The following is a 23716-nucleotide window of genomic DNA, read 5'->3' as shown; positions in this document are numbered from 1 at the left end:
TGGCTAACATCTTACCCACCCCAGATGTTTTGCCTCTCAGGTGGTGAGCCCACGTAATGCTAAGAATAAAAAAGGGAAACAACATAGAAAGGTGCCATCCTAGTCAGGAATCAATGATGTTCTTGCAGGGAGGAACTACCATTAAAACGTTTCCCACCACTTCATCTCCAGCTGATGTAAAACAAAAAAATGGCTCTGACAAAGATGGATCAGCTAAGAGTTAAAGTTGGAGAAGCTGCTGTTACAGGGATAAACAGGTGAGTATAAAGAAGCTGGAGAAGAAACAGGAGAACTGGGACCTCTGAGCCAGGAGGCTATAAATAGGGAGGTGTCCTGAATCTCACAGAGCAGTGAATCCCGAACTGTCCCGCAGAGATATCAGTAACCCGAAGAGAGTAAAGAGCAAAAACAGAGCATGGATCTTCATGAAATGTGTCCTTTTTTGTCTTTTACCAAACCGCAGGTCTCCAGACCCAAATAAAAGGGTCTGATAAGGTTGTGATGAAAATAGATTAATTACCTCATTTCTAGTTCTGGCCATTAAAGCGTCACATTTCGTCCTTTTGCTAAATAATTCAGAACAGGGATAGGCAAGGCGCCAAGATTAGTCCCCACATGACATTAGGGATGACATCATGTGTGTGGGTTTAACTATTCACACATAATAACATCATCTTTTCTTCAACACACACACAGACACACACATGCTTCAGCTCTGGATCAGTAGTGGACAGCCCAAGTTTGAGTGTGTGTGCTCTGAAACTTTAAAGTGTGTGTGTCAGGAGGAAGAGCGACACATCCGTGGACTTCAGCCATGCAGAGACTCTCCTTTTCTAACACGGCTCAGCAGCTCCGCCTGCAGTTTGTTTGTTTTCATGTATATTTTAAGGAAAGGTGTGAGAATTAAATCAAAACCTGTCTGAGCTTTGATAATTGTCGAGCCCCGAAATAACAACACATCAATAATCATACATGCCTGTGGTAGTGTGACGGTCTGGGGCGTAATTGATGGAAAGCTAACATTAAGCACCTCTGAACAGCTCCAAACAGAAGAGCATAAGATGTACTTTTGGGAGTGGCCTAATCAAAGTTTGGAACTAAATCTGATTGAAATTCTTTAAACATACCATACATGCTTGGAACCTCTCCAGCAAAGAAGAGTGGGTCAAAATACCTTAACAACACTCGCTGGCAGTCATGCTTGATGACAGTTGTGGCTCTCCAGGGTAGAACAAGCAGTTGTTAGCTTCAAGAGGCAATTGCTTTTCCCACAGAGCAGGGGTAGTTTGTGAAGCGTTTACTTTCATCAAATAAAATAGTCGTTTAGAAACCTCCTTTATCTGATATGACATTTGTGTTAGCAAAAATTATTGTATGTTGTAAAACTGTATCCTTTAAGCAATAAACTGTTTAAGGAAGGGCCTTTCTGACAAACTTTTAGCAAACTTTTTAAGAGCCACATATTTTCTAGTGTTTAAAATGTAATATGCTAGCCATGCTAGTATGCTAGCCAAGGCCTTTTTTAATTGTATGTATTTATTCACTTCTGGGCACATGGAAGACTGAAAAATGTCTTTAATATGTTCAGCGTATGGAAAAACTTTGTCATTGTAATGAAGAAATAGTATGAATGCAGAGCAACAATTAGCCTATCAGAAAAATAAAACATTCTCTTTCTCTGTTTTTGAATGTGCATTAGGCAAATTCCTCAAACTTTGCTTTTTTGTAAGAGTTCACACTTCCTGATGATTAGCTTACGTGTATTTAATTGGCCCCACATGTTTGCAAACTGGACTTTTTAATTATTTTACAAGCAACAAGAGCAAACTTTTCACTTTCTGCAATTTATGGGAGGTTTTGTAAAACATTGATGACACAATGTCATTTGTTGCTCATCTAGTATTCTATTTATTACATTTTAGAATATTAAAAGGACATCATTTTCATTTCATTTTATTTTATACCTGAAATGAATGAATTGATCAAATATGACAAAGCTGGAACATCTTTGTCCAAAAGCACCACAACCAAAGGTTAACATTACTTTAAATGGCCACATAAAATATTATTTATCTTTGTTTTTACTCATCTTCAGAACTCAACCTAAACAGGAAAACATACAAAAAGATAAAGTGAATTCTAAACAATAGTTAGAGTCACAAATCTTTTTTATTGCTCGAAACCTGAAAAACAGAGATAAAGTTAATAACTTTCTGTCTTGTCAAAATTTAACCAGTACATAAATAAATAAGCAAATAAAAATCTTACATTTCCATTTTTATACATTCAGTTAAATTGTTGACTGAGTAAAATCTATTATTCCATTTATTCTCTATTAGACTATTTAATTTGCAAATTCCCAAAATGCTATTATCTTCAAAAACAAAGATTCATAATGTAATCCTTTTAAAGTAAGAGGTTTGACTGATGAGTTACAAACTTTAATGTCTACAAAATTTGCAAAACTTTATGAGTATTTTGGTACTTTTTGGACTTACTGTAAAGTCAACTCCAGAAAACAACTGAAAAAGATCACAAACTTAAGACAGTTAGTAAATCTGTGAGTATTTATGAATAAAATGTGGCAGCTCGCTTCTTACTCATAATAACATTAGAATTACAATTACTAAAAATGATGTCCTTCTGAAAATATATTAAAATGTAGTTGGGCATCGCCCAGGCATGTTACAGACGACACTGGATTCTTAATTGAGTCCCCAAAGGAAGATTAAAATAGAGTTCTGGGTGTTTTCCATTCAACACTTAGAGCTTCACGTGCTTTCTTTGTCTTTTCAGTCTGTCCTCTACTTGAATTTGTATTTTATTTTTTATATTAATAATTTCTGGCTAAATTAGGCCTAACTATACATTGCCTCCTTTTAGTAGCAAAGATGCCATTCATCTAGCTGGTACAGCAAAGCATACTTACGTTTTGCAGAGCATTTAAACACAGTAACACTGTGGGAAAGCAAAGAGTCTCACCTGCTCAAACTGCTTGAGTGTGTGAGGCTGAAGAGGAGGAGAGTTGTCTGCTTCATCACTACACAAATCTAAACAAGAGAAAGCAGTCAAATTAGAAAAATCACCAAAAAAATAAAGTTATATTTAGAAAGTTTATCTTTTTTACATACGGCTGATTAAATAAAAGTTTACCTGTCATGTGACCTGTGGTCTTAGATGATGAATTCCCCTCCACAGTACTGTTAGAGGAAGAATAAATACATAAGTAGGGAACGCACTGAAAAGTCACTCATGCACCTAAAAAGTATCTATTTATCCACACTATTTTCTTAATTAAGCAAATTACACAGAATAATTCACAGCTGACCATTCTGTATCCAGGAAGAATGAATTCTGAACTAAAATGCAACAATTACTTTTCACTAAAACAGCAGGATGTGATTTATAAACTTAGGGTTGTAAAGCTCAGTGGGGAGTCTCAGCAGGCGAGATATGTGGTGTTTGGGGAGGTTACTCTCGGGGTCAGAGTTCAAATAATCCTAAATACCAACTGCTAAGAGACCAAAACGGGAAATTCACATCAAGGCTACGTTCTGATCATAACCACAGTTAATAGGAGAAGAAGTGAACGATAGACACATAGAGATAATAGTGCCTTGCAAAAGTCTTTTCAATGTATTATATATGACATAATATTATAAATTGTATCATTTTATTTATATAATAATACTGTAAGGCAGAGAAAGCAGATGCATGGTGTTTAAAATACCTTAAAGCAAAAGAATCTGAGAAGTGTGGTAAATATTTGCATAAAAGTGTTAACCCGAGTTACGTTTACTTTGTAAAATCTTTACATGTCTAGAGATTTACATTTTTTAGCCAGATTAGATGGAGGATGCCTGTAAATATTGATTTTCAAGCCTTCCCTGAGATTCTCGTTTGGATTTAAGTCTGGACTTTGACTACACCAGACCTAGTGACCCCCCCGCCTCAAATGTTTTGAAGCTTTTTACAATTTTTCCTTCCAAGATGGTTCTGTAAATGCTTGCAATCATCTTCCCATCAACTCTAGCAAGCTTCTTTCTCCCCCTGGATGAAGGAGAGCATCCCAACAGCATGCTGCTGTCACCACTGTGTGCAGAGTCATGTGCAGTGTTAGTTTTCCTCCACCCAATTTGTGTATTTCTTAAAAAAAAAAAAGTTTTTGCTTAGTTTTTCCTTTTGTTACAAAAATGTGCATCCTTTGTGTTGGTCTATTTAAAATCCCAATAAAATGCATTTGTATTTTTCACTGTGATGTGGTAAAAGTTCCATGGCTATTAAAACTTTTGCAAGGCAGTGGATGTACAGTCAATTAAACAGAACTACTAACCAGACAGACACACCCCAACATGCAGCAGCAGAGGCACTTGTGCACACTAATTTGCGAAGACTTTGCTAAGGTCAGTGCTCCACACTGACTCAATGCATGGTAAATTCTCCTGGCAGCTGCCGGGCCGTAAAACGTAAAGACAGCTGCTGCGTGCCAAAGATTTAAAACTTCACCAAGAAGGAATAGAAGGGGTCTAAATGTAGCATAAGTGTTGTGGGCTGGCCACTGCACAACTGTTTTCTAAATGAAAATATCTGCGGGAAAGTCCAGTAGTTAGTGTTTCATGTGGGAGGACTCTATATTGCAGCACAAAATATCATAAGAATGAGCCAGCTCCTTATTTCAGCATGCTTATATTGACTCATTTGATCCCTATATTTTGTTCTGCTTTATCATTACCTGAATGTACAGCATGAAGAAATGTGATCCAATCAGCTGTGTTAAGTGGTTCCAAGGCCAAAAGAAGAATTGGCCTACTTTCCCTTTACATCCTAATTTTTGTCCAGTATTGCAAACTAGGTCAAATTCTGCTACATAACATTCAAATGTAGTCCCTGTTAACGTATTGGTTTTATTACATCGACTAATTGAGAAACACTAAAGACTATACCGCTGTGAATGTAAAAAGCGGCATCATCAACTGCATCTGATTTATAGAGCATGCAGTGATAGAGACAGCCTCACATTGTCAGCAGAAAATGGCCTGCTGTGTGATGGGCTGAGACAAACATGGCTGATAATGAATAAATCAGCTCTATTCTGTTACAAAGAGGCGCTCATATTAGCCTAATCCGCAGCTTGTCAGTTGTGTTTTGTATAAAAGGTGAAATAAAATAAATTGCCCCATGAGTACGCCTCCTATATGTTTCCCCCTCTCTCCTCACACATCTCCGCCTCACCTCTCTGAATTTCTCCAGATTTGCTCCGGCGACGTTGAGCTCCAATCCATAAAGGCTGCTCCTTCAGTCAGCGGACATCCATGCCGCAGAGCCGCTACCTTCAAACCGAGTCGTTCCTTGCTGCCGGTGGTCACAGAGGGGCATGTTATCTGCAGCGGCGCCGCACAGCACAGCGAGCTGCATGGGAGGGGGCGTGAGCTCGTGTGTGGGGGCGTGTGTGTGTGTGTGTGTGTGTGTGTGTGTGTGTGTGTGTGTGTGAGGATGCGCGTCCCCGAATATGTGTGAAAAAGGAGGTTAGAGAAACCCCCCAAAGAAACACAGCACACAGACCCCCTGCTGTTCATCCAGCCAGGAAAATATGCTTCCACAAGATGAGCCTCCACCAAAGAAACAATGTGTTCAAGAGCATCAGCTATTTTATTTTATATAACAAGAAATAGTGGATATATTCCCAAATAAAGGTTTTAACTTCGTGGATTGTAAAATGTCCTTTAAATCCTCGCAGTCATATTGCAGTGTGTTGTTCACATTACATGTTCTAATATGCCTGTACAGAGAAAAATGTTTCTAGAGTTTTATTAAGATGGTATCATGAGTTTTCAAAGATTTTCTAGACTAAAGTCTTTGTAGGAATAGAGAGGGGATTAAGTAGTTAGAGTTAATCAGATTAAGTCAATATATCCATATTTTAAACCAATTCTTTTGTATTTTTCTAAAAAATATGACATTGAGCTGGATATTCACAGAGCTGAAACTACAATCTGCTTTACTTTTTTGGCAGATATCTATCTATCTATCTATCTATCTATCTATCTATCTATCTATCTATCTATCTATCTATCTATCTATCTATCTATCTATCTATCTATCTATCTATCTATCTATCTATCTATCTATCTATCTATCTATCTATCGACTGATAGATGGATAGATTTATTTATATTTAGTAATGGTAATATTAATATTGTAATAATTATATAATATTAATTATAGAGAGAGCGATGGATAGTTATATCTATTAGTAATGATAATATTTGTAATGGTAATAAACTAATAATGATTATTATTATTATCCATCCATTAAAATCGCACAAAATCTTTTTAGACTGTGGGAGGAAGCCGGAGCGCCCGGAGAGAACCCACATATGGACATGGAGAACCAGAAAACCCCATGCAGACAGAACCAGGCTGGGATTCAAACCCAGGACTTTCTTACTGCAAGGCAGCAGTGTTACCAACTGAGCCACTGTGACTTTAGATTGTGGCAGGAAGCCAGAGCGCCCGGAGAGAAACCTGCAAACAGGATGTAAGAGCCTTATGGTTGAAATGAGCAGTTACTGATGTGGCAGGAGCATGCGGCTTGACACCTGGGTGGTGGGTGTGTCGAGGTGGGCGTGACTGTCACTAAGGTATGAATGGGAGCCATACTGGCGCGCTGATTTGTATGTATGAGGAAGCGGGTGCGCCGGTGGTGGTCATAATTTCTGTTGACCGTGTTGTAATGTCGCTTATTGTTAGTCACATCGTATGGTTTAGCCTGGTCAGTATGTGTCAGTCCATGTAAAATCTGAAGTATGACAGTCAAGTGGAATAAATTGATGATTGCAACAACAACCTAAAGCGACTTGGAGTGTATTGAAACACGCGTCGGACAGTCTGAAATTCACCGCGTTAACCCAGTGCGGCCCTCTACAATACCGCTAGTTTGCCGCACATTTATCGTCAACAGAAAGACAATCGAATGAGCGGATCATTGGAAAGGCAAGTCTGGATTCTTCGCTTCTGCTTGGAACAGTTTGGAAGCGGTAATGGCGCACGCAGCGCTGCGTCATCAGTTAATTGAATGAGATTCCTTCACTGCAGCTCAATCAAGTTCGCTGGAACTGAGGTATGGACAAATACACACACTGAATCGCTTTGTCTGAAGAGGAATTGTTAAAATCAAACAACGGGAAATGGAGTCAGCTGGATCCAAATCAAGTTCCGTTGTAAGCGGTAAAGATGAAAAAAGACGACCAAAATTAACTGTTAAAGCATTACAAAATAAAATTGAGAAGCTTCAAAAGGATCTCAAAGCAAAGGTTTATAAAATTAAAGGAGAAATAAACATTATTAAAGAGCTTATGAAAAATGAAGGAAATCTTGAGAGTGTTCAGTCTCACTGTGATTATTTAAAACTATTGCTTGAAAATGCAAAACAATTGTATGAGTCTGTTATCCCACTGTTTCCTGCTGAAGAACAAGAAAGACAAAACACTTGGTTTTCAAGCTTGTGTAAATATAATTCTGAATTTATACAAGAAGTTGAAAAATGGCTTTCAGGTGCAGAACAACTCAACAATGCAGCTCAAATGGGTGAAAAAGCTGAATTAAATCAGGCTCAATTGTCCAGTGTTGATCTCTGCGTGAATAAAGAGCTTAATGCACCTTTAGTTTCTCAGCATTTAGAGTGTGATGAAAATGCTGATGTTGAGGATGATGTAAAGCCAAGTGACAGTGTTTCTAATGTTGACAGCAGAAGGTCTAGAGGAAGTCGTTCATCAAGAATTAAGTCCTCTGTGTCTTCTACATTTTCAGCTCGTGTTAAAGCAGAAGCAGATATGGCTGCATTAAAGGCACGACACAAGCTGTTGAAACAAAAACATGCTTTAGAGGAGCAGGAGGAACAGCTAAGGAAAAAGAAAGAAGAACTGGATTTGGAGATTGAACTTGCAGCCTCAATGGCTAAAGTTAAGGTGTTTCAAAGCTCTGTCTGTTCTCAAGTAACTAGTGCTGCACAGATTAGATCTGATGGCATGAATTCATATTTTGAGCATGAACATAAAAGATCTCAAATGTTGAATGTGGATGCAGATACATTTGTACCTACAGCAGCTGGAACTGACTGTCATGATAAAGCTCCAACCTTTCAGTCCTATTCTTGTTTGGGTGCACGACCTAAAAACACAAAGGTTAAACAAAATCCAGACACATTTACTGACCAGGTGAAGATAAAAACAACACAAGTTGAAGTTCCAATAGACCGAATGTTTCATCAAACTCAGCCACAATCATCACATCATAAAAATTCATTGTCAGTTGATGAAAATAAACAACTGTTAAGTGTATTGGAAAGGCAGAATGAAATTACAAGCTTGCTTGTAAATCAACAATCTTTATTTTTTTTGCCAAAACGAGACATACCGATATTTGATGGTGATCCACTCCAATTTAAAACATTCATGACAGCGTTTGAACACAGCATTGAAACAAAGGCGCACAGTGCCAAAGATTGTTTATACTTCTTGGAGCAGTACACTAGAGGTCAGCCTCATGACCTAGTAAGAAGTTGTGTTCATATGCCTAGTGATTCTGGATATGCTAAAGCTAAATCTTTACTTCAAGAACATTTTGGTTGTTCATTGAAGATAATTGCTGCATATATGAATAAAGTTTTGTCATGGCCTGCTTTGCAAGCAGAGGATGTAAAAGCTTTACAAGCATACAGCTTTCTGCTCAGGGAATGCTGCAATGTGATGGAAAACAATGGCTGTATGCATGAGTTGGATGTCCCTGCCAATATGCAAGCAATCATCAAAAAACTGCCCTTTAAGCTGCGGGACAGATGGAGAAATGATGTATGTGATTTACAGGAGAAGTTCAAAAGAAGAGTAACTTTCAGTGACATTGTTCGGTTCGTAGAAAGGCAAGTGAAGATCGCCAGTGATCCACTTTTTGGTGATATTCAAGATTCTTTATCTAGACCAAAGAAGGATGTAGGAATCTATAAATCACAGCAGCGATTAAAGATAAAAGGAAGTAGTTTTGCTACTATTGTTGGAGATATGCAGAGGACAGCTGACCTTGAAGTAAAGAAAGGACAAGAGACAGTTGTTATAAAGAGTTGTTTATTTTGTGGAGCTGGACATTCCTTGGACACATGCCCTCTACTGGGAAGGAGGACACATGGGGAGAAATTGACATTTCTGAAAGAAAATGGGGTGTGTTTTGGCTGTTTATGCACTGGGCACATCAGCAAAGACTGTAAAAGGCGGCATCACTGTAAAGTGTGTAGCTTAAGACATCCCACCATGCTTCATGTCTTCTCCAAAGAAAAGGAAACTGGTCCAGTCCATAAGACAAAGGAAGTGGAGACAACAAGTGGAAGTGCCTCCATCTCTGCTCAATCCAGTGGTCTAACTGGGGCCGGTGAGCATGGCTGTACTCTCTCTATTTTACCAGTCAGAGTGAAGTCTACAAAGAGCCAGAAGACAATAATAACATATGCTTTTTTAGATCCTGGAAGCTCTGCATCATTCTGTACCGAAGAACTGATGAACAGATTATATGTCACTGGGAGACATACAAGCATCCTTTTACGGACAATGGGTCAAGAAAGGGTGGTTGGAAGCGACATTGTGTCAGATTTGGAGATTGCTGGGCTAAATGAAGACATCTTTTGTGAATTACCTGACTTATTCACACAAAGAAGCATGCCCGTTCATAACAGCAACATCCCCCACCAAGAAGACCTCGAAAGATGGCCACATCTGAAAAATTTGAAGATAACTGAAATCAATTCAGGAGTTGATTTGCTTATTGGAACCAATGTGCCTAAAGCGCTGGAGCCATGGGATGTCATCCGAAGTCAAAATGGAGGCCCCTATGCAGTTAGGACGATTCTTGGATGGACAGTGAATGGACCTCTCAGAGGAGACTGTGATGTCGACACAAAAGAGCCACAATCAACTGTTACTGTTAACAGGATTTCTGTGTCAAGACTTGAGAACTTATGGCAACAACAATTGAAGGTTGATTTTCCTGAATGTTCTCAAGATGAACAACCTGGATGGTCCAGAGAAGATAATCAATTCATGGAGCTGGTTACAGAATCAATTAAGTTGGAAGAGCGACATTACACCATTGCTTTACCTCTGAGACACAAAGATCTGAAAATGCCCAACAATAGGAAATTGGCTGAACAGCGTGTTTTGAATCTCAGAAGGAAGTTTATCAAAAATCATCAATTTCTTTCTGACTATACTAACTTCTTGAATGAAAGATTGAGGTTTAAGACTTTTGTGACAAATCGAGTTGGAGAGATACTCAATTTGTCAAATCCCTTACAGTGGAGGTACGTTGTTACCAGTATTAATCCAGCAGATTTGGCATCCAGAGGAACAAGTGTGGAGTCTCTTTTGAAGGCTAATACCTGGGTGTCTGGACCAAAATTTCTTCATGACCCTGTATGGAAATGGCCTGCAAATCCTGAGGACATAAGTCATTTTGCTCTGGAGGATCTAGAAGATCCAGAGGTCAAGACATTGGTTTCTGTTAATGCGACATGCACTAATGAACAAGTGGATCCAATTATGGATTTCATTCATTCATTTTCCTCTTGGGACAAACTGAAAACAATGGTTGGGTGGCTACTCAGGTTTAAACAATTGCTGTCCAAACTGGCTCAAAAGAGAGCACAACTGAAGTTGGACCTTGCAAACTCCAAACTTGATGATATTAAATTTCAAGAAAGATTGAAGAAAGAAATGAATGTGTTCAAGAAAAAGGTTGCATTGGGAGCCTTATCAGTGGAGGAGTTTGGAAAAGCTGAGAGTGCCATCATCTGCTATTGTCAAAGAAAGCGATATCCAGAGGAAATGACAAGTTTACAGAAACATAAAGGTGTGAAGAAAACAAGCCAGCTCTATAAGCTTGATCCTATTCTTGAAAGTGGTGTACTAAGAGTTGGCGGAAGGCTAAGCAAAGCAGCTATGCCTGCTGAAGCTAAATACCCAGTTATATTGGCTAAAGACCTTCACATTTCCGAAATTTTACTGCGCCATATACATCGTCAGACAGGCCATGGTGGACGTAATCATATGCTGGCGGAACTGCGTCAAAAGTATTGGATCCCAGGTGCCAGCGTTGCAATCAGGAAGACTCTATCAAAATGCATGACTTGTCGACGACTCCATGCTGCACCAGGAAGTCAAAGGATGGCAGACCTTCCACAGGAGCGAGTGTATCCAGACAAACCCCCATTTACTTGTGTGGGTGTGGATTGTTTTGGTCCCTTTGAAATTAAGCGTGGAAGGAGCCTGTTGAAACGATATGGAGTCATCTTTACCTGCATGGCAACAAGAGCAGTTCACCTTGAGATGTTGTCATCACTGGATACTGATTCCTTCATCAATGGTCTCCGAAGATTTATTGCTAGACGTGGTCAAGTGCTGGAGCTGCGTTCTGACAATGGAACCAACTTTATAGGAGCTGAACGCGAGTTAAGAAAAGAAATTGAAAGATGGAATCAAACTCTAATCAGTAACACTCTCCTTCAGAAAGGAATAAAATGGTCTTTCAATCCTCCTACTGGCTCACACCATGGAGGTGCATGGGAAAGTCTTATTAAATCTGTTCGGAAAGTGATAAATTCTGTTTTGAGAACACAGAGTCTTGATGAGGAAAGTCTTCGGACAGTTTTCTGCGAAGTTGAGGCTATCATCAATAGTCGACCTATAACCAAAGCCTCTACTGATGCCCACGACCTGGAAGCACTAACTCCAAATCATCTTCTTCTCTTAAAGACCATGCCTTCATTACCACCAGGAGTGTTTTCCAAGAATGATGTCTACGCTCGGCGAAGATGGAGACAGGTGCAATATATGGCGGATCTCTTCTGGAAGCGTTGGTTAAAGGAATACTTGCCTCAACTACAAGAGCGGCAGAAGTGGCAAAGAACAAGACGGAACCTTCTTCCAGGAGATGTCGTCCTCATCGTGGATGACTCTGCTCCACGCAACTCTTGGTTAATGGGTAAAGTTGTGAACATTGTTCCTGATAAAGGAGGACTTGTGAGGTCAGTTCGCATCAAGACAAAGACGAGCTACCTGGAAAGACCCATTACCAAGTTGTGCTTGCTTCAGGAGGCGGAGACACCTTGAACATTTAACGACCTTTTCTCTCCATTCTAATCACCAGTGACTTCCTTTTCTCTAGTTGATTGCTTAGTCTAAAAGATAGATTAAAATAAATTTGATACTGAGCAAATTTATGACTATTTGTTTCTTAGGCTTGTCTCTTACAGTGTTAACATTTCAGATAATTATCTTTGTAATAATTAGGGGCCGGAATGTAAGAGCCTTATGGTTGAAATGAGCAGTTACTGATGTGGCAGGAGCATGCGGCTTGACACCTGGGTGGTGGGTGTGTCGAGGTGGGCGTGACTGTCACTAAGGTATGAATGGGAGCCATACTGGCGCGCTGATTTGTATGTATGAGGAAGCGGGTGCGCCGGTGGTGGTCATAATTTCTGTTGACCGTGTTGTAATGTCGCTTATTGTTAGTCACATCGTATGGTTTAGCCTGGTCAGTATGTGTCAGTCCATGTAAAATCTGAAGTATGACAGTCAAGTGGAATAAATTGATGATTGCAACAACAACCTAAAGCGACTTGGAGTGTATTGAAACACGCGTCGGACAGTCTGAAATTCACCGCGTTAACCCAGTGCGGCCCTCTACAATACCGCTAGTTTGCCGCACATTTACAGGATATTTGTTCTGCCCAAGGCTAGGAGTTAGAAATACGTCTTAATAATTTAGTTTAAAAAACTTCTACAGTATTGGTTTATCTGTATTTTATTTTGAAGGCGAATTTTGAGGTAGCAGTGCATTGTGGGTAGCAGTGGCAGTTAGGAACAGGTGTTTGCGGAGAGAAAACCTGCAGATTAAGGTACAGACTTTTACTCCTGTGTGGTAAATCTTTTCTAACACCTCCAAAAGCAATGGCTGTAAGTTCAATCTGTGTTCTGTTTGGTGCTATTTATTTATTAGAATTGATTTAGAGATCGTTTTTCAAATGTGTTTATTCCAATAATTAGCCACGTCTCAATAGTTTTTTTTGCATAGTAATGATCGCTAACGTGACTGTTTCTTAACAGCAGCTGGTGTAACAGAGAGAAAGGTGCGTATGAATGTGTATGAGAATTTTGCCCAAAATAAAATAAAATAATAATAATAATAGTGTGTATGTGTTTGTAATGAGATTTTTGTATCCATGTGTTTGGAGCCACCTAGTGGTGTGATGAGTGACTGCATGCAACGGGTCCTTCAGGCGCGAGAGAGACAGCTCTTCGCCATTTTTTTTTTTTTTTACTTAGGGTCATATTTTTCTAGTTCAACAATTAATGAAATACTGTAAGATCATTTAACAATTACAAATATAATTTATAAAGTTTTCTTGTGGTTGGGCTGGAAAAATATGACCCCATGAGTGAGAGCAGCGCCAGTTGGTGTTTGTGGCTGACCGCTCAGTCACGACGCCAACTGTGTCTTTTGTTTTTCAGCCGACGGACCACTTGCGTGCAGTCAATCACATTGTGAGAGTTTCATTTTATATCGCACTAGGTGGGTTCAAAGTGTAAATTTATGAATGTATATATATTTAGAGGAAAAAAAATTGTTTCGTGAATTTAACTGTTAACTGCTGTGGCAGTTGTCTGTTATTTTACTGTTTGATTTATGGAATAGGAATGTTTTGTTGTGTTTTTGAGGAATTGTTTAAACTATACGATCACATCTAAAAAAAAAAAAGAAAAATAAAGAATTCTGGTGGAGGTGACAACAACCAACCAAGGCTACACTGGCGCTGTGAAAAGCGAGAAGAGTTACACTAAGGTTAATTCGAATTTATGTTTTCTGATATTAGAAGTTTATTCTGTGCATTTAGAGCTGATGCATATTTTATTTTCTGTTTCTGTTTATAGTTTCACTCAACGCTTTCATTGAGCTTCCCCCACACTTGTACAAAATTGTAAGAAGACCGTAACAAAGGAGCAAGACGCTCAGCTTCCTGGCTCATGAAAATTGAGTTTGGCTTGCTGTTAATCTGCGTTAACATACATAGTGTATATAACACGTAGGGATAACAGTACAATATTAACTTTTGATAGTTTATACACAAAAGTCAATGTTTCTTGCTCCTCTCCAAAACCAGCTTTGTTGTCTTTGAGGGGAGTGGCAGGAGAAACCATTAGGTTGGATTTTCTGCGGAGTGTGGTGTTTCTTTTCATGTGTTTGCTTCTCATAATGAATCCCTCTTTTGTACATGTCTTCTTCAGAACAGGTTCAGAATGCTTTAAAAACTGCCAATGATTTCTGAATCTGTTGGGAAACGTTTACAGGGGTTGTCCTCTGCCGTCTTTACGGCAGATATAATCTCAGAATAATCTTTTTGCTGATCATAGAAAACTTCACCATCTGGATCAGTTTTTCTTTTCGGTACTCAGTAAAGTCTGGTCCGAAAGTCTTTCCTCTTCTTTTGACAGTGAGCTACCCCGTCTGGGGTAGTTTTTCCTTTGGGAACTTTGTACAAACGGTTCCGAAAGACTTTCCTCTTCTTTTGACGGTGAGCTACCCCGTCCGGGGTAGTTTTTCCTTTGGGAACGTTGTACAAACGGTTCTGAAAGTCTTTCCTCTTCTTTTGACGGTGAGCTACCCTGTCCGGGGTAGTTTTTCCTTTGGGAACTTTGTACAAACGGTTCCGAAAGTCTTTCCTCTTCTTCTGATAGTGAGCTACCCCGTCCGGGGTAGTTTTTCCTTTGGGAACTTTGTACAAATGGTTCCGAAAGTCTTTCCTCTTCTTCTGATAGTGAGCTACCTTGTCTGGGGTAGTTTTTCTTTTGGGAACAGTTCACAAACTGTACCCAAAGTCTTTCCTCATCCTCAGTGTGATTTACCTCGTCCGGGGCAGTTTTGTCTTTGGGAACAGTCTTACTGGCTGGAGCTCCATAGCTGCTTCCGTGTGTTAAACCTGATGCCCTGTCTGGGGAACATTTAAGTTCAGACACTGGAGGATGCGCTATTTATTGATGTCTTTTCTGAAAACGCCGGAGATAAAATCGGTGCAGCAGCTCTAAATGCACAGAATAAACTTCTAATATCAGAAAACATAAATTCGAATTAACCTTAGCTGTTGTTAAGAAACAGTCACGTTAGCAATCATTACTATGCAAAAAAACTATTGAGACGTGGCTAATTATTGGAATAAACACATTTGAAAAACGATCTCTAAATCAATTCTAATAAATAAATAGCAGCAAACAGAACACAGATTGAACTTACAGCCATTGCTTTTGGAGGTGTTAGAAAAGATTTACCACACAGGAGTAAAAGTCTGTACCTTAATCTGCAGGTTTTCTCTCCGCAAACACCTGTTCCTAACTGCCACTGCTACCCACAATGCACTGCTACCTCAAAATTCGCCTTCAAAATAAAATACAGATAAACCAATACTGTAGAAGTTTTTTAAACTAAATTATTAAGACGTATTTCTAACTCCGAGACTTGGGCAGAACAAATATCCTGTTTGCTGGTTTCTCTCCGGGCGCTCCGGCTTCCTGCCACAATCTAAAGTCACAGTGGTTCAGTTGGTAACACTGCTGCCTTGCAGTAAGAAAGTTCTGGGTTTGAATCCCAGCCTGGTTCTGTCTGCATGGGGCTTTCTGGTTCTCCATGTCCATATGTGGGTTCTCTCCGGGCGCTCCGGCTTCCTCCCACAGTCCAAAAAGATATAGTGCACTTTATAAAGGATGTATGTTATTATTATTATTATTATTAATAATAATTATATATATATATATATATATATATATATATATATATAATTATATATATATATATATATATATATATATATATATGTATATATATAATTATATATATATATCGCCAGGGGGAGAGCGTGTAAGGCTACGCAAGTCGATCAATATTATCATTAATATAACAAGAAATTTTACAATACTCCTCTTTCAGGAATCATTAAGAACATAATACTTAAGATGAAAAAGAATGACATATATATGTTAAAACATCCAAGATTTTGCATTTTTCTAATCCTGAACCTCAGGAGAAAATTAGTCCCTGTTACCCAACATACATGCTTATTCAAATAAATTATGAATATTACCATAATGTTACTATTGTTTATTTTCTTCTGAGAATAGCTAAACATTTCATATTCATAGCTGATGTTTTTAATTGTCATAAGATTATTTACGGCCTTTCCGGTAATTTACAGTGAATGTGACAAGTATTCACAGCACTTCACATTTTGTTGTTACAGAATGGTCCAAAGTGTTTCAAATTAATATATTTCCTCAAAATTCTGTTTATAGGGGGTCTGTTTTGTTTTGGTTAGTTGTCTAAATACCTGTAATTTAAAATCAGATGTAATGACTACGAGTAGCCACAAGATGTCCTCAAATGACCAATTAATTGTTCCACCTCTTAAACTACATCAAACCTGAATGCTTACAGCATGAAGACATATAGTTTTAGATTTACGCATAAATAATTAATGTCTCATAAATAATTAATGTCCCTATCCACTCACATTTGTCATATCATCAACATGACTAAGATCTCTTCCCAAAAACAACACGAGGTCCTTTCTTGGTGCTCCGAGGTTCTGTGGAGATGATCCAAATTGCAGGTGCTTTCATGAAGTCCCTGTCCACCATCTTGTTCTCCTCTGCCCGAGCCATTGCCTCCAGTTCAGGTGAAGTTTCTGGGGACCAGTCTGCCATAAACTTATCTTTGGCCTCACAATAGTTCACCACCACTTCTTCAGGCTGCTTCCCAAACAGCCAGTCTGGAAACAAAGTGAAAATAAGGGGAGATGCATAAAAAAAAAAAAAAAATCTATTGCCATCAATAAACTAATAACAGAAAATCCTGTAACACACCTGCAAAGTCATGAATGAGGTCTTTGATGAGGTGGCCAATGATGGCATAAAGAACGGACACAACAATGAAGACGGCTATGAGAAGATAGATGACATAGGTGGGGAGATGGACGGCATCCCGAGAAGGCGGTACATAGGACTCATAAAGCACTGTTCCATCTTCATCCTTGTAACGAATGTTTAGCCTCTGCAGTGGTACATCCATTGTTGTGTTGTTGCCCATTTCCAGTCAGTGAGTTCACTCAGTATCTCAAACCCATTGGTGCTCGAAGCCTCCAGCAAGAGGATTCAATCTGACAGTGTTTTCCATTAAAAAAGATCAAGAAGAGTGAAAAAGAAATCGTCACCATCAAGCTGGTAAAAGTTTAGCAGATATTCTTAAAAACTCTTAAAACACAAATCCTTCTGTGCAGTAGACCTGCATTTTGAAGAAACATGGTAAAAAGCAAACAGCATAAAGATTCTTACCTTAACATGTCCTTTATTTCTGACGTTGCTACTACGGACAAACCATATTGCTGTTCATGGAAGTAGCACTCATAACAACAAGATAAGCTGCAGAGGCTTGAGGCACTTTGCTCCACGTCAGCAGAACGTGTAAGAGCTCATCTATCTATCTATCTATCTATCTATCTATCTATCTATCTATCTATCTATCTATCTATCTATCTATCTATCTATCTATCTATCTATCTATCTATCTATCTATCTATCTATCTATCTATCTATCTATCTATCTATCTATCTATCTATCTATCTATCTATCTATCTATCTATCTATCTATCTATCTATCTATCTATCTATCTATCTATCTATCTATCTATCTATCTATCTATCTATCCATCTCTCTCTCTCTCTCTCTCTCCTGGTGTTTATGTATACGGCCACCAATAGCATGTTAGCTAGTGTACTAACCATTTTGTTAGTTTATTTTTTCTGTCTTTAGATTATTCTTTTTCACTTGTATGAATGAATGATGGGAATACATTGTTCTTGTAGACTGAAAAATATATACCATGGATGATATTGGCTGCATAGGGTTAGAAGTCTTTATAAACAAGATCACCAACTGTGACACACCTAGCTAAGTATCTTATTAGCGACCTATCTACCCAGTTAGCTGTTTGTTTATTTAAAGATAACTTCAGTTCAACTTTCTGCTGTGATTTCAAAGTATTATGAAAGGACATGGTTTATCTGGCCTTTATAATGCATAAAATGCATGGTGCATATTTTATGAATAAGGTCCTTGTACAGCTAGCTAAACAGCTACCTTTTTTTTAAATACAGTCTGTGGCCAATATGTAACGTGGACAGTACAGTAATCCCTGACCTTTATAAATAGGGCATCGACTCTGACACAAGCAGGTATTAGAGGAAGATAAGATGGATTAATGAAAGAAGACAAGACACAACAACTCATTTATATTATTAGTTTATTTACCGGGACAATGCTTAGTTCACCTGGACAAGGAAAGTGATCACTCTGGTTTTCAGTAACATGTGATAAACAATTTTTTAAATGAGCAGATTTTCATCATTTTCCTTTCTACTTTGTCAACAATTGCTTTTGAAACATTTGTGATGAACAAAGGACTTGCATCTGAAATCAATTCATTTTCACATAATAAACTATTATTTTACACTTCTGATATTACATAGTGACATGGTGGAACTTGACTGAGTTTATGGATATGGGCTGCGTTAACCTACTTACCCTAATTAAAAATGAAAATAAAAGAGAGCAAGAAAGAGCACAAACTATAACTACACATTTCTTATTTGACTACAGCAAGGAAAGTACTGGAAACACTACATTTGATTAAAAACTGATCTGAGCTGCTGCTGAGATGAACTGATGAAAACTCAGAGAGAGGTGACACAAGGGGCAACAGGGCAGGCAAAGGTCACACTATGAGTTGACATCCTTTTTTCTCCAGGGTAAGATGAAGTGATGGCACTTCTCAGCGGAGGAGGGGGAGACGGGTGGTGGCAGCCCCCAACTCCCTGGTAGAAGCCCGGTAGCAGCATCTCCCTTTCTTTCTCCATCCTCAGCTCGTCTCTGAACTCCATCAGGTTACTGGAAATGCTGAGTCGCCGCTCCTCCTCTATTTCTGCTTCATCTCTCTCCAGATCCTCCTCCACTGCTTTAGGGCCAAATATCCAATCTGTCAATATAGAGCAATACAAAGTTAAAATTAAATACATTTTCTTATTTCTTAACTCCTTAAATTTTAAGGGGGCACTTAGGTGACATTAATGCTTGCTTTACTTATCACGTACTCAGTCTGCAAGAAAAAGGTAAAATTACCTTGTTGCAGAAATTTAAAAAAGATGCTAATCTGGTGTTTTCCCTTTAAAAATGTAGACATTCCTTTGAGCAAATAATTTATACAGTATAGTACTTCAAAAGTGCCCCTTTAAGATCTCATTTCAGCAAATTACAGAATTGTTAGGTGGTATCATTCACCTTAAAGGACAAGCAATCACATAGTGGTGGAGGATGGATGACCACTGTACACAAACAACAAGGTACATGTGATGGAAGAATAACATGTTGAAGCCAAAGCTTGTGGATGGAAATGACTCAACTTCACCACAAACACATAAGTGCTGGGAAGGTAATCGGTTCACAATGTTCCCACAGTCGGTTACCTGCCAGGTCATGCATGAGGTCTTTAATCAGGTGACCTACTATGGCGTAAGTGGCCACTACGATCAACACTGCCCCAACTAATACATAGACTACACTGCGAGGCAGGGTGATTGCGTCTCTTGCTGGGGGGATGTAGTCCACAAAATAGGCGTCTTCGTCCTCTTTCTGTCTGGAGAACTGGAGGAGATGTCGATGCTGGAACACCAGCTGCGTGAGGTTCAAAAGTTGACCTTTTCTTGAGTTCAGGGGCAAATATGGCATCGTGTACATGGCTTTTGACACCTTGTTAACAGGATTGTCAGATGAAAGAAAGTAGTGAGGCTTTAAGGCTGTTCCTTTTGGGGATGACGTGCTTCTTCTCTGCACTGTAAATATTCAGAAAGAGGGTGGTGGAAAACTGGACATCAGTAAAACTAAACATTTTCAGCAGCTGGGGCAAATAAACAATTTAGGAGGAGGGTCGTAATGCTGAGGTGGTTTGTAAATAAACAAACGTCTTTTTGTGGTGAGAGTTCCCTGTACGTGAACGTCGTACCCGTTCTTATATTTTTCAGACACATAAAATCTGGCATTTCTCTTCCTACTCCCAAGAGACTTTCTAGGTGCCCTAGGAGCATGAAACTGAGAAGTAGGGGAATGTAGGACAGACAGAGTTAATAGGATTGAGTGGGTCATAGACCAATATCAGCTTTCCATCTGCAGGGATTAATGATATCTGCGAGTAGAGGTAGATAGTAATGCGGAAAAGAGGCTTATGGTCATAAGTGACCGGGCTGCACACTGAGATATTTACAGTGCCTTAGAAAAGGATTCATAACTTTTTAACTTCTACAATTTTTTTCACACTACAGTACATGAAAAACTGTAGTGTTTGTAGTGTAGTGTGTTGGAGTTTAAAATGAGTAAGTAGTGGATAATTGTAATGTAGGGAGCAAGTGCTACATTGTTTTTCTTATAAATAAAAATCTAAAAAAATAGAAAAAATAAAAACAAAGAAAGCCATAATTTCAGTTTATCACAGTAAACATCAGGAAGAAGGCGAGCTGATTAGATGAGTTTAATTACCGTATTTGACCTGCATGCCATGTGTGGTGGAAAAAGCTAAACACATCAACCACAATGTGAAACATAGTGGTGGCATCATTATGGTGTGGGATACTTCTCTTCGTAGACACTGGGGAAACTGGTCAGTGTTAAAGGAATGATGCATAGAGCAACATAGAGGACAACCATGAAAGAAAATCTCTTGGAGGCTGCTAAAGAGTTTCCAGAGTGGAGGTTTGACTTCCAGCAGAGCAACCCTGAACTAAAGGTTTAATTCAAAAAACATGTTTTGTTACAATGACCCAGTCAAAGAGAGAGCAAAATCTAAGAATCATTTAAAACTTGAAAATCTGTTCAATCCTAACGCTGGTAGAGGTTTCTCAAAAGACCTTTTGTCATATATAATGTTATTTGACAATGAAACACTTTGGATTTTTGTACCACATAACATCATTGTGCAATTTTCGTGATTTAAATGTCAGGATGTAAAAAACAGTTTGAGAAAAATATTATTTTCCCACAGCTTTAAATAAATAATTGCCTTGTCATCTTGAATTCCTCTTAAACACAACAGGTTCGCCTCTAGTATGTTATAATAATTTAACATCATTATTTTAATATCACATAATGCTTTGTAGCTTCTTAGAAAACCCAGTTCTGCCTCATGAAATGTTATAAAAGGGCAAAAATGTCATCATGCTGTCCCACATGAAGAAAAATGACCAAGATGAGAAAAAGAGATGGATGAACTTACCAGTGGTCAGGAGAAATCACCGCTGCTCATCTTTTTGCTTTGATCAGGGAACAAAAGGGACTCCAAACAGAATTAAACTCTATCGTGGTATCTCTGGAAGCAAACACAGAAAGGACAGAAAACGGTTAGTCAGGTAAACAAGAGTTACCGTGGTGAAACTGACTATTTCTGCTTTTCACCACAAGAAATGCAGTCATTTCTTTTATCCTCACAGATCTATGTGCTGCGTCTCTAAGAGGCTGGCGTCGTCTCGGGTTTAGACTCTTCTTCTTTTTGCAACTGCAAATTCTTGAAAAACTGGCGAGTGAGAAACTGCCACTCAATGATGGTGATAGTTATGTTTGCGAAGAGAATGAACCAGGAGACCGGGTGCATGCCATAGTAAAAGACAGGAGCCATGAGCAGAGGTGAGGAGAAGACGGGGAGGTCAGACAGAACCAGCGGCCGACAGGCTATTAGAAGAGCAACGCTGTGTGTGTGTGCCTTTATCAAGGTGTCCTTCAGTAATCCTTGACAGGATTTGGTTGGCATAAACTCATCGTCACCACCTTTTCTTTGAGTCATCAAATGACAGAATAGAGTGGTTCATTTCAGGCCACCCTAACAAACCACTACCAATATGAAAGATAATAAGGGAAGAAGACTTCATTAAAATTACCTGTTAGGAAGATTCCTGGTGCATTTACTTGAAAAGACAACTTTCCCCAGGTACAAAAAAAAAGCTGAAATCAGAACGAATTCTTCTCCACAGAAAGCACTACAAGCTGAAAAGCCCCTGCAGACTAGTCCTAAGCAAAAACAGCAGCCAGTCACTCAGTCGGGTGCATCCATGCTGCGGCGCTCAGGCTGGGGTCACTATCTTCTTGGGCTTGTCCTCTGGCTCTACCATCCACTTTAGGTAAGCGTCGCCCAGGATGAAGGCCCAGTAAAAGACGGTCAGAGATGTGTTTACGGTCATGATGCCGATGATCAGAGGATGTATCATGGTGGCAGACTAGGTAACACCTACAAAAAAAAACTGTGTCAAATCAGATGAAACAAAGTGTGTCTGGTGTGTGGGCACAGAGTTGACTGTGTTTAATCGCCTCGCCGCCTGCTTCTACTCTCTTCCTGAACTCCCCACCCTTCTATACTCGCTCTAAGTTTCTGTGGCAACAGCAGCCTAATCCTCTTCAGCAGCTTTGTTGCAGAAGATAAGGTTGCTTTGAATGCATCCTTGCAGTGTAAATGTCGTTCATTTGTCAGAAGGTGTTGCATAATGAATACTTATTCTTCACAATGAGCCCTTAAAGAGGGTGGAAGCCGATATTTATTGAAGCAAAAGTGAGTGAATGTGCTTCAGATTACACTGTTACTGACACAAAGGAATAATCTTTGTTCTGGACATTATGTTCTCCGTCCGATATAATCCACAATTTAATCAAGACTGAAAACATCAGATGCAGGAGTTCTTAATCATACACCAAGCAGGACAGATGGATCCTTGAATGAACCGCAGGGACCACCGGAGACAAGACAACATATGCAGATGGACCTCCACATGTGCGCCTACAATCCACCAGCTGTGTGGCGTTGGAAAGCAAAACCGAAGAAATGGAGGTCAGCGTATTAAAAAGAAAAACACACCAACAGATAGGCAATTCTCACAAAGTTCTGTGTTTAACCCTGCTAAGTAACAGCGAGAACAATCTGCTGGTAAGTGCAAACATGAATTACGTTCTCTAATTGCTGTCTTTGTATTGGTTTTGTGTCTAGTTGGACATTAAATATGTCCCAAGTGTTTGCATGGTGCACCAATTATCAGATTTGTTTTCATTTTCTTCAGGTCACCGTCTTGATTAGTGACCCAGTAACATCTTGTTGTTGAGACGTGTATTTTTCACCTGGGCTGAATGAACTTTCTCACAAGCACCTACGCACCCAAGACTAAAAAGCCTTGCCTTATTATGAAAAAAATATATGTAGAATTATATGATCAGGTTTTTAGTTACATAAAACCCCCAAAACAAACATATATAAATTATTGAATAAAAAATCTTATCAAATTGGGTCAATTTAATAAGTACAGAAGGGAGTCCAATTAAATAAGTAAAGAACATTAAATGGAGTGAATATGTCCTGTACCACTGACTTTCCTTTAAAGGAAATGCTAAAGCTAGCATTGCTCATTGCCTAGCTACAAAAATAAAATATTGCTAATTTCAGTATGAATAGTACAGAAGAGGATTAGGACCACTGAAAAAATAATAATTCTGACTTTAATCTCAGAATAATGAGAAAAAAGTCAAAATTCTGACTTTTTTTCCACA

The 23716-nt window shown here is 38.9% G+C and overlaps 1 protein-coding gene and 1 long non-coding RNA gene across 3 annotated transcripts in view; both read right to left on the bottom strand.

Annotated features, from left to right (window-relative positions):
* LOC102227300 (myomegalin-like) overlaps positions 1 to 5431 on the bottom strand; it is a 46910-nt gene extending 41479 nt beyond the window's left edge. The window contains exons 1-3 of the mRNA XM_023335975.1: positions 5233 to 5431; positions 3154 to 3200; positions 2983 to 3050 (exon numbers count right to left, since the gene is read on the bottom strand). Of these exons, the coding sequence (XP_023191743.1) occupies positions 2983 to 3050; positions 3154 to 3200; positions 5233 to 5282 (165 nt within the window). The 5' untranslated portion in view covers positions 5283 to 5431. The remainder of the gene's footprint in view (positions 1 to 2982; positions 3051 to 3153; positions 3201 to 5232) is intronic.
* Positions 5432 to 18372: 12941 nt separating this feature from the next.
* LOC111608810 lies at positions 18373 to 22495 on the bottom strand. 2 transcript variants are annotated; one of them, XR_002752863.1, is made up of 3 exons: positions 22066 to 22495; positions 21408 to 21500; positions 18373 to 19121 (listed from the first exon to the last, which is right to left on the bottom strand). It is a non-coding gene; the product is annotated as an uncharacterized LOC111608810 (long non-coding RNA). The 2 variants fall into 2 exon arrangements; XR_002752862.1 differs by lacking the exon at positions 22066 to 22495 and adding an exon at positions 21620 to 22006.
* Between the last annotated feature and the right edge of the window lie 1221 nt (positions 22496 to 23716).

This window comes from Xiphophorus maculatus, chromosome 6 (genome assembly GCF_002775205.1).
Source record: "Xiphophorus maculatus strain JP 163 A chromosome 6, X_maculatus-5.0-male, whole genome shotgun sequence".
Lineage (NCBI taxonomy): Eukaryota > Metazoa > Chordata > Actinopteri > Cyprinodontiformes > Poeciliidae > Xiphophorus > Xiphophorus maculatus.
The sequence above is the reverse complement of the archived record's forward strand: the minus strand, read 5'-3'. Positions and strand labels throughout refer to the sequence as shown.